This window comes from Nicotiana sylvestris, chromosome 2 (genome assembly GCF_000393655.2).
Source record: "Nicotiana sylvestris chromosome 2, ASM39365v2, whole genome shotgun sequence".
NCBI classification, from domain to species: Eukaryota; Viridiplantae; Streptophyta; class Magnoliopsida; order Solanales; family Solanaceae; genus Nicotiana; species Nicotiana sylvestris.
In genome coordinates this window covers 151,577,835-151,589,871 of record NC_091058.1, presented here as the reverse complement: position 1 = coordinate 151,589,871, position 12,037 = coordinate 151,577,835, and the positions used below count along the sequence as shown (strand labels likewise).

The 12,037-nt window shown below is 34.7% G+C and overlaps 1 protein-coding gene across 1 annotated transcript; it reads right to left on the bottom strand.

Annotated features, from left to right (window-relative positions):
- Nucleotides 1–383: 383 nt before the first annotated feature.
- On the bottom strand, nucleotides 384–8,530 carry LOC104223166 (gamma carbonic anhydrase 1, mitochondrial-like). Its single transcript, XM_009774538.2, has 5 exons — nucleotides 8,221–8,530; nucleotides 5,640–5,783; nucleotides 2,599–2,724; nucleotides 2,353–2,504; nucleotides 384–1,177 (listed from the first exon to the last, which is right to left on the bottom strand). The coding sequence occupies exons 1-5, from the start codon at nucleotides 8,333–8,335 to the stop codon at nucleotides 908–910; spliced, it is 807 nt and encodes a 268-aa protein (XP_009772840.1). The 5' UTR covers nucleotides 8,336–8,530; the 3' UTR covers nucleotides 384–907.
- Between the last annotated feature and the right edge of the window lie 3,507 nt (nucleotides 8,531–12,037).

Sequence of the window (12,037 nt, the reverse complement as noted above, 5' to 3'; positions counted from 1 at the left end):
TGTTTCCAATAGACAGTATATATTTGACCTGATTAAAAAAAAAGAATGTATTTGACCTAACAAACACATATCCAGGTTTATGTACTCTCAGTTGAACACGAACTACTAAAGTTTCTTGACAATTGCCAAATTGCTTGCGTCTAATTGCATGAACACACGCTTCTCATATTCATAAATAATCTGAGAGCTTTGACATTCAGATCGTCTAGCAAATTCACTCCAATGATCCACTTAATATACAGCCCTTCTCATATCTGAGTGGATTGGGTGTGAAAAATAAGGTGTTTGGAAGTTGGTATAATGAAAGTCATTTTCTGGAGTTCAACTACCAAAATATATTTCCTTGGAAAACATTTTCCATCAAAAGGATAAAGAAAATTAACTTACAACTATCTAAACTTTTACTTTCATATAACTTGTAGCAACCAACATCAATATGTAATACTCAACAAATTCATCTGGAGACTATCTGATCTGCCAATATTGGTACTAATCTTAATATATATTTTTTCAGAACACTATTTTTCACTCAGCAACCAAACAATGGAGCAGGAAGCGCTCATTGTTCCTGGAGCACTAAGAAAACATATTGTAGGAAAATAAGTTCTATGTTAAACAATTTCCACGAAAAGTAGCTTTGGTCATACCAAACACACATTTTAAATGCCGAAAACAACTTTATGCTTTTACCGTATCATTGGTTCCTCATCAACAGTCAGCTCTGATTAGCCAGACGGAATCGGCACAGGAAAGCAAGAACGGCAAACCAGGATTAAATCTTTTGATGTTTCAGCCTGGTTTTAATTATTTAAGATGAAACGTTGGTGTTTTCTTGTTTAATCAGCCCAAAGAAAAAGAAATAGGCTAACACCACAAAAACCCAAGGATAATCAACTTAGAACCACAGTTAAGAGGCCTTTGGTGCCTGGATATTATCAGGCAGGATAAGCTCTGGAGGTGTTTGACGATCAACACCCAACATAGAGTCATACTCCTCGTCTTTGCGAGCAAACTTCTTCCGCAACACCTTCTCAAATTCAATCGCATCAAAGCTTTTTGCATTTTCAGCAGCGTGAACCTGCGCTAAATTAGTGTAGTTGGCAGCAGACTGCGAGATAAAAGCTATTTCTTCTTCTGTGAGCTTTCTCAGGAACCTGGCTGGATTTCCTCCCCATACCTATTCATGAAAAAGCAACATCAGTTACATTTATTAGCAATATAAAGGGAAATCAATTGTCTACCGTAGTTCCCCATCCCAGGAAATGGAAGTGCACTATGCTGACAAGCTGGAACGATGGCAGAGAATGTTGAAACAAACTCAAAATGGATTTTACCCAAGAGCATATGTCAATTTACATCTCAAGTCATCTTTGCCTTTAGTCACGGTTATCTATAGTGTTAATAAAACCAGTGTTGTCAAAGGCGAAAAGCTCTCCAAGTCTGTTGGGGCTTTAAGCACAAAACAATTCAAGTGTGGGCTGTAGTTATATAAAAAAAAAGTGTAATGAAAAAAAAACGTAATTCAAGAAAAAAGTAACAAATTCATTCATAATGCTTTCCTTAATAACTAATTCACTTATTTGCAGATTGTATTTGTTGTTTATTACCGCTCGATTCAAGATAGAATTCATGTGAAATGTGAGGCGCACGCCTCAGTGCCTCGCCTACCCCGAAAGGCAGTTTAAGTGAGGCGAAGCACCCTCCCTGAGCTTCAAGGCTTAAGCGCGCTCAAATGAACCTTTGACAACTCTGATTAAAACCTGCAAAGCGAGGGGTCGTTTCATGGTTGAAACCATACACTTTAGAGAAGTGTGTCAAACAATGACGTGCAAGACTGCAAGGTGATCCCAACAGGAACTTTTCAGTTATTTGGATCCTTTGAGAGTTGGATAATTCATGACTACTCACTGCATCTAATTTTTTTAAAAGGGAAAAGCACGAAAACTGACGAAGTCCATGGACCTAGAAGCGAGAAGCAAAAAGTGATGTGCACAACAGTAATTTAGTATTATAATAGTCAACTTTCACTTGAAATAACTAATTTCAACATCCAATATACCACAATGTCGATATTAATTAACTCCCCAAAGTTAAGATTTAAAGAAGCAACTGTTTCTCATTGAGATCATTTTGTGCATCATTGTTTGAAACACAGACTTATCTGAAGCACATGGTTTCACCCATGAATCGATGACCCCTCACTTCACATTGCTTCATCGCTTTAAGTGATGAGCTTTTAAAACCACTGATTGCATATATTGGTTAATACTCACACTGGAAATTAGATGCATGTTCTAGGCAATATCTATGACGATAGCAAAATGAATAACTTAAATTGAGGTTGCCACAAACCTCTCCAGAAGGAATCCTCGTATTCTGCCTGACAAGGGCACCAGCAGCGACCATAGCATTTTTCTCCACAACTGCCCCATCAAGCAGAGTTGCACCCATACCAACAAATGCCTCATCTTCAACAGTACATCCATGCAAGACAGCACTATGACCTTCAATTAAGTTGGATGTCAAAAGGTTAACCACCACAGTTACTGCAACTATTCAAGGCAGATGTACGTTATTTCTTTGCAAAATAGTCCTCACCTACAGTAACATTGTTGCCAATAATTGTTGGCAAAACCTTTCCACTTAGATTTGATTTAGCTACATGAACAAGAGAATTGTCCTGGATATTGGTTCCTGCTCCTATACTAATACTGTTCACATCACCTGCATGCAATGTCTCACATTGAGCAAAAATAACCAAACTAAAGAGCGCAAATATTGAAGGCAGGAAAGTCACAGAACTCGCATCCCGTGCGAGGACACTTTTCAAACATATACATATTGTCAGATAACACATTGTGGTAATTCAGTTTAATCACAAATGTCCAAGCGTAGGAAAATTAATATTCGGTATAAAAGAGATCTTTTCCTCAATCCCGCAATAGGGATATGATAGTTCACTTAGGATTCTTCATTATATTTACTGGGCAGCTTTCAAATGTACAAGGAGGCTCATTTTTCTCTATATTTCAAAGGGCAAGAGTTATGTGAAAGAAGAGTTCTTTGACGGCATGAAACCAAGATGGTCTCCGACTATTTGAGGAATTTCCAAGATTGGCATAAAACCATCTGCCAATGAAAATGGGAATCGAGGTCCGCAAAGCATATACCATAAAGGGACTTTTTTTTGGTTGAAGCTGACAGGTAGTGAAACCACCATAGAATACCATAAAATGGTTGGAACGGAAGATAAGAACGGAATCAACTAAACATCCAGAATTTGTTGAAGATATGGGGGCACTCGCAAAAAGAAAGGTACTTTTGACCAAGTAGAGCAACAGGAAGCTCCAGTGAGGTGGAGAAGGAATAAAATGGTGACGAGAAGCAACATGTTGTAATAGGGAAAAAGTTCTTCCCAGTGATGATATGTTGTGGTACTTGATGACAAGAGATGCTACTCCATTCATTTCGAGGTGGAGTTGGTGGAGATTGCGGAGAGATGTGCTGTTGCTAGAGGTGCTCTGCTTTTGGAGTTTCGACGAGAGTAACATTGCATTAGGAGACAGACATGAATATGTGGCATAAAGATGGTTGGATCTTGAATTCAGGCCTGATGTAGTGACAAGACCCATGCAAAAGCATTAGGACATTCGCCCTAAGTAAAAGGTCGTTGTTTCACGACATAGAAAATCCAATTCAATTGAAGCCAGGTCTTGAAGAAGATGCTCAAGCCCAACAGTAATGGCCAAGCCACACACAATTGACAACCAACTGTTATGTGGAAGTCATATATTAAGCTGGCATTTCATGATGCCCAGCTGAACAACCAAAATCAGTTAAAAGAAGAGGTGGTAACTGAAAGGTCGAAGAGTTGAATGATTATACAACCACAAACAGGGTTGGCAGAGATGACAATGGGATAGGATCGATTAAAGAAAAAGCAGGACAATAGGTGCCAACTGGTTACTAAACACTTCAAGTTTGAACCGGCAACTAAAAAATTGATCCAATTTCCAAGGAATCTCTGATACTAGAGCATAACATAGACAAACAACATTCCGCCATGTAGGAAATTTATGGATTTTGAAGAGGATGCTCTGGAGATGGGGACGATTATTTTCAATTAAGGAGGCTAATAGTGAACAGGAGTGGGGGACTGAATCAGCGTTGTCAAAGGCGCGCTTAAGCCCTAAAGCAAGGCTCAAAACATGTTGAGCATTTCGTCTCGCTTAGCGGGCGCTTCATTGTTTTCATCAAGGCTCTAAGGCATACCTTTCCCTTTGCCAATGAGCGTAATCTCGAAGATGCGACATTAAACAATTAATATTTCACTTTATCGTAAATTTTCTTCAATTTCTTTCTCCATATATTTGGTATTCATGCTTATAGATATTAGTTTTGGATTACACATACATATTTGTAGTTTTTCTCCATTTACGCCTTTCTTCATTAAAGCCCACACTTTATTTGCGCTTTGCGCTTAAAGCCCCAACAGACCTAAGAGCTTTTTTGCGCTTTTCACCTTTGATAACATTGAATTGAATTGGCCATGATACTGAAGCAGAAGCAACAAAGCATAATGGGTAAGAATATGATGATGGAGAACAGACAGCTCATAATGAATTACAAGTAGATTATGAAAATGTATGACCATAAGAACTGAAAGTGGAATAAAGTAATGAGGTAATTTAATAGTAAGAATGGCGGAAACTTAGGGAATTCGGAAAATCTATTAGGCGTCCTGTGGGGGTCAAACGAGAAAAACCCAAAGAAACTTAAAATGAACATTGAAAAGGGTTGGCAAGAAGATAGTCAACCAACTGATAAGGAAAATTCTGGATAGCAAGCAAGGAAGCAAAATAAGGGTGCGGACTTAGAAAGTAGGAATGCAGCTTCAACAAGAACAACAGCAAAGAGTTGACGGAGAATTAAATTGAATTGAGATAACAGTTCTTGTTTATCCTTTATTTTTGTTTGAAGGTGGTATATTGGATTTTGAATGACGCAGCAAGGGTGGCTGGTCGAGGGTCAAAGTTAGTATTTTGGTTAATTTATTCTGGATGTATATGGGTTATATCCACTGGATACTTTTCTAATAAACCACCTACTCAGACAAAAGTCTTGACATAAACATCAGAACTGCGAGTTAGAGAAAAGAATTGGATTGTCAACGAGTTAGAGAATAAACAATCTCTTGTGAGTTAAGCCTAGTATATTAACAAAATACCACCTTCTAAAGTGAGAACTGGTAAAAGACAAATGGTTGCTTTGATTACAAAGCTTGAGAACCCATAATGCAGTTGCATCCTAATATGATTTTCTTAGAGCAATATTAATAACATTACTTATGAATTATCAAAAAGATGCAGCTCAAAGTGTCTACCCTCCCTCATACATTCAAGAAAGCATTTAACCTTTTTCCAAATACAGGAATTTTTTAGCTCACCCTACTCCAATGTCTCCAGGAGTGTTGAAAATCTATATGTTTCATAATCAACAGGTATAATTAAACGCTTACCTAGAAGAAAGAAGATAAAGAAGTTTTCCACCTAATGCAACAAAACCAGCATACGACCCATTAAGCCTTACAAGAAAACTTTTAAGCACGGATTCTACCATAGTATGAAATTAGAACATACCTCGCAGAACACATCCATACCAAATAGAAGCATTACGTCCAACATGAACATCACCAATTAAAGAAGCACTTGGGGCCACAAATGCATCTTTAGCAACCATAGGTACTTTGTCAAACAAGTTCATAAGAGTTCTATGCCTTGACACTGGAAACAAGGAGAGAAATGACAAATGTTAAAGGATGCAAGATTCCAGCATCTGTATATATGGAGCACATTGACAGGCAAAAAGTTCAAACCTAGAATATGAAGGAAAAAAACTTTTGCGAGTAGGGCAAGAAACACTTAATTAAAGGAAATAAATCTTAAGATTATTCTGTAAATAATGCTAAAAGAAATTAAATCAAGATATCGGATAGCAAAATTTGCTGACTGTGAGAAAATATGAGTACAAAAAGACCATCGCAGCGAAATATCATTTGTTTTACCAAACTCTTCAGTAAGAGAAGCAATGCTCAAGGTGATAGCCAAAGGTGCCAATCAATTAGCTTCCGTTTTATTTGATGATAACATATGTATACAAAAATAATTTCTTGCAGTTAGCCTGAGAGACTTATAACCTGTTTGGCCAAGCTTCTAAAATCAGCTTATTTTGAAAAGTGTTTTTCTAAAAAATGCTTCTCAAAAAAATACTTTTGGTGAGAAGCAGTTTGTGTTTGGCAAATTAATTTGAAAAATACTTTTGAGCATCAATTAGTATTTGGCCAAGCTTTTAAAAAGCGCTTCTAAGTGTATTTTTCTCAAAAGTGTTTTCAAAAAAAGTATTTTTGGGAGAAACTACTTTTTTCTGCATCTAAAAAGTTGATCTGCCTCTACTCAAAAACACTTTTTTCCCTTCAAAAAGCTTGTGCAAACACCTTAACTTTGGGGGGGGGGGGGGGGGGAATATTGGCCAAAAAGAAGCTTGGCCAAACAAGCTATTATTCATTAAAAGAGTTGAATTGTGAAAAATCCAAAATCTTTTAAATCTAGTTCTTCAACATTTTCAGCTTGGAAAATCTACAGACAAGCCATTCAATCATACACATATGGGGTGAGATAGATACAGGAATACATTTGCCGCAAGTACTTGTATTTCGTAAGTAGTCTTCAGAGTTTATGCTAACAGGATAAATCTCTAGATATGTAATGGATTAGCAAATACCGCTAAAAGTCTAATATAGCTACACCTTTTCTTCTCTTGAACTAAGGTAAAACCAGCTTCCTGGGATTATTATCTATGTTTTAATGGTAAAACTGTCCAAATCATCTTGAGGGAGCTTGTAGTAAAAATTGGAAAGTGTTCTCCAAATATTGGAAATTAAACTCAAGTCTTTCCACCAAATCCATGTAATACATTGGGCTAACGACTAACTGGGTGACTGACTCAAGAAACAAAGCTGTCCAAAGCTTACTAGACTGAAAATGTTGCAACCTATAGATTGCCTTCAATGATCAAGATCACAATGTTTCTAAGAATTTTTTTTTTCACAATGTTTCTAAGATTTGATATTGTATTAGCTATTTTAAATGCACAGATGCTCTTAAACGGCATCCAAGTATAAGTCAAAGTAAAAGTAACTTTTTCATCAGATTAAATACGGATTGGAATGTGAGACTAATTTATTCCTTGTCATTTTAAAAGCAACACTTAACTCAGAACATGTATTTATATATGTAAGTATAACAATTTACTTTTCAAAGAAAGCATCCGTCTACTGTCCATTTGTACCCAAAATAATAACCTAGTCAGGACACAGAAGTACACTACTAAAATTTAAAGCTTGAAAGCATCCCTCCGCTGTGCATTAGTATCCAAAATAATAACCTTGTCAGGACACGAAAGTACACATTACTGAAATCCAAAACTAGTATCCTTCTTTTCGGCCCTTAATTCGTATAAATGAACAGCTAATCAAATTGTAGCCTTCCGCAGCTGAATAAACCTTCAAAATTCAGTAGTTACATCAATTAGTTTGATGTCATCTGCAACAGTCAACCATATGCAACTTACATATATCAATCAGTCAACCACTTTTTAATCCCAAACAAATTGGAGTCAGCTATATGACTGCTATGTAATCATTCCGCTCTATTCTGACCCATTTTATTGCAAATACTGGTAAATAATATGTTTTATAAGGCAAACCCAAACTAGTCGGGGTCAACTATACGAATGCTCTATAGCTATTCCACTCTATTCAAGCTCAATTTAATCGCAAACAATTGGGAAAATGACACCACTCTTAAAATAATAACCGAAAAAATGTATAATTTTTTGTATATGTATACATTTCTGTATGTTATATACATAATTTATACACTTTTGTGGCTACTAGATGTAAATAGCTTCGGCAGCGGGCTAAAAGTGATCTTTGACCTAAACAATTTGTCTCTTAAGGAAAATTAGGGATTTTCTAACTAGACTAAAAAGAATTCTTGGCAAACACCAGACCTTAGGTACCTGTAACAACAACTTAGCTTTAATCTTAACTAGTTGGTATTACCTAAACAATCTATTTTTAAAAAATGCAGTGAAAAAAAGAATTAATTAAAAGAAGGCGAAAAATGAATGGTGCATTAAGAGAGCAGATCGAAGACATACGGTGTTCATGGAAGTAATAGTTGCCTTGGAGGCGGCAGCCCAAACGATCCATGGCTTGACCCGTTTCCCTGATCCAGAACCCGACTGTGTAGATTGCTTTCCCCAGCGTACCCATTTGCCTACCTTCTTCTGATTTTCGACCTGAAAATGAGTTTTTGTAAAAAGGAGGAGATTGAGGAAGTCTTCAGTTTAATTTAGCTGAACACTTGATAAGGAAATGAGGCCTAGGACATGGCCTTTGTTATTTGCATTTTTTCTTTTTTTTTATGATATATTTTTCTTTTCTCCAATGACTGTATTTGAAGAATATGAACTTTTAAGAAACTATTAAATTTGATTCTATATACTATTAACAATGGTAATATAAAATATTTTAAAAAAAATTGAAGAGTTTGTTTGATAGAGAGAACGTCACATCAAAATTTAATATTTGAATTTTTAAAACTTGTATAAAAATATCATTTGTTTAACATTTTGAGACATAATAAAGCAAAAGAAAATCATATAAAGCGGGACAAATAGAGTAAGATTTTTATAAAGCCCAAAAGAGTGAATAATTTTTTTGTAGTTGAGTGGGTGCACAAAACATTTTTTTGCTAATGAGTGGGTGCACCCAAAATTTAAAATCAAATTACATTAAATTAACTAAATCATTAGAAAACTTATAACTATAAAACTATCAATTATGTAAATCAAAACGGTAAAAATTTATCCGCACTGCGTGTTTACACCCAACTAACATATGACACTTATCATTTATTTGTATGTAGTTATTATTAGTTAACTATATTTAACTACTTATGTGTTTTGCACATAATCTTAATTAATTATTAGTAGTATTAAAAATACTAATTATATTCTCCGTTGGGTTCTAAAACGGCAACATCAAGTAGATTGATATTATTTTATGTTATTTTACTTTCTTTGACTTCTTATAAAGAAAAATTCCTTAAATTAAATAGATATTATCCTAAAAATAAATTTCAAAAGTTGATAGACTCATACAAAAAAACATTCACAGAACTGATCTTGACCTTCATACTTTCGTTGTTACTAATCATGAAAATTACTAATATATATTAAAAATAACTTCATCTGGAGAAGAAAATTATTTTATATTTTAACTGCCCTTTTTTAAAAAGAATAATTTTTTCTACATACAAGTATACTTGTAAAAGTATGAAATTAACCAACCCACTATATTCCAATTTCTTAACTCCCAATCAGTTGTAGTTTAGGGGAATAACGTAAAACATTGGACGGAGCCTGAACCTAGAAAAAATTATATGTAGTAACAAAACGATGACTTTAAGCCTAAACTTTCTAACTATAAGTTACTATGACTTTATGTCTTTTTTAATATTTTATTTAGTAAAATTAGGACTCCTAATAGCCTTGGTTGTCTTTTATGGTTAACTCAAGTAAATCACGGGTAAATATTCGATACGGGTAAGTTTTTTACCAATCAAAACTAATATAGAAAAAGCCAACAAACACAATTTTAGCTACCAGTTGAATTATATAAAGAATAGCACACATTAAAACTAATGTAAAGAAATAAAATAAAATAAAAGGAATAATCATGCAACATAAGTAACTACTCCTTTAAATTGGTACAATAAAACAAAAAGTCATAGGGCTAAACAATCTATAGGAAATATGAAAAAGGAAAAAGAAATAGTAGTTGAAATGAAAAAAAGAGTGCGTCTAAAAAAAATCTTTTTTATTGATTGATTTCTACTGAAAAAGTAGAAACGAGAAGAAGAATATGGACATTTTTACTTGATGTGCAGTTATTTTAGATGATGCATTTCTTAGTTTTATAGACATGTAGTTAAAATTAAAAAAAAAAAAAGAATAGAAAAAAATATGTTAATGCGTTCAAAATTAAAGAAGAATTGGTAGGAAGAGATTTTTTTTTGTTTGGGTAATAAAGACTTTTATTGAAATAGAAATACTTCAACAGCCATTACAAAGGGTTTTTCTATTAGTTATAATTATTTATGTCAGTAAGATTTTTTAAAGTTAACAAAATATTAATATTTTGTTTCAATACACTATATTGGTTCTAGTTATCAAATATTTTGTTAGTAAATATGAATTTTTAAATAATTTAACTCAAAATTTTAAAATATTAGACAATGTTATACAGTGAAATACTTAAAAGAAAACTTAAAACCTTGAAAGCAAATTTGTTAAGACCATACAATTTTTTCTTGGTTATTTATATTAATCGTGTTTATTTGTCCAATCGTTGGCACATTACTAATGTTATTTCCTCACATCTTCAGTTTTGGCTTTAGGCCTCCAATTTTATTGAGCTGCCCCAGGGAAGGGTAAGTGAGTAAGCTTCCAAAAACGTCTAAATTGCATGTATTTTTTGATAATTGGTCGGCTACCCCATTAGCTTCTCTAAATAAATGCCCGCGCTTCTTAGGAGGAAGAGATTAAATATGTACTACTAGTAGAATCTGACCCAACAATCCACGTGTCAGCCTTGTCAAGTTTTGTTTGTTTTTTTTTTTTCTTAAAAATGACTACAAAAGGTAAAAATATGCTACGAGCAATAATCGAATCGCAGAGTTCCAAAGCTTCAAATGGTTCCAAGAGAATAACCTCACAAGATCACTCCAAAGAAGGGTTCACACATGTATTTCCCAACACTCAACTCTCTTATAAAATAATCTTAATTACTAAAGGAGGAGGAGAAGAAACAAGAAATGAATAATTCAAATCTTGGTGGTGTACATCAAATGAGCCAGAATCGGCTCAATTTATAACCAAAGGAATTGGATTTGCTTGGTTATAACTTGGCCAGCAAATCTCAATTCTGATGGTTTCAAATTGGCCACCAAAGCCTCTTACAACAAGGCCATATTATTACAAATCTCCACGCAAAGCTTGAACTTGACAACTGGAAGAGGTTTCATAAACATGTCAGCAGGATTGTCTTTAGTGTTGATCTTCTGAATAGAGACTTTTCCTTCAGCAATGGTTTCTCGGATGAAATGATATGTGATATCATTGTGCTTTGTCCTCTCATGATACATCTGATCTTTAGTCAGGTGAATGACACTTTGACTATTACAGAAAATGGTAATACCACCTTAGTGTAAACTGAGTTTAGCAAATAGACCATTTATCTACAAGGCTTCTTTGATCGCCTCGGTCACTGCCATATATTCTACTTCGGTACTAGATAAAGCTACTACATGTTGTAGTGTAGCTTTTCAACTGATAGCGCAACCACCAATACAAAATACATAGCCTGTTGTGATGACCCAAAAGGTCATCACTTGTTTGAAAGTAAATTCTGTTTTCCGAGGCCTTAAACCTCCTTTTGTCACACCTCGATTTGTGTGCGCAATCCGGGCGTGTATCCGGAAAGCTATCATGTGAAAATCTGGAAACAAATGATAAATTTTGCTTTTAAAATAAATTTAAGTTGACTTCGGTCAATATTTTGGGTAAACGAACCCGGACCTGTGATTTGACGGGCCCTGAGAGTCTGTAGGAAAATATGGGACTTGGGCGTATGCCCGGAATTGAATTCCAAGGTCCCAAACCCGAGAAATGAATTTTTGAAGAAAATTGTTTAACTGAAATTATAAGAGTTTTTAGAAATTTGAATGTGTTTGAATTTGATGGTATCGGACCCGTATTTTGGTTCCTGAGTCCGGTACAGGTCTTACCTGGCATTTAAGTTGAGCCTGTAAAATTTGATAAGAGATGGACTTGATGTGACGTGAATCGGACCATCGGTTGTTAAAAATGGAACTTAAGATTCCATGAGACTTTTCTTTGATTTTGATGCTAA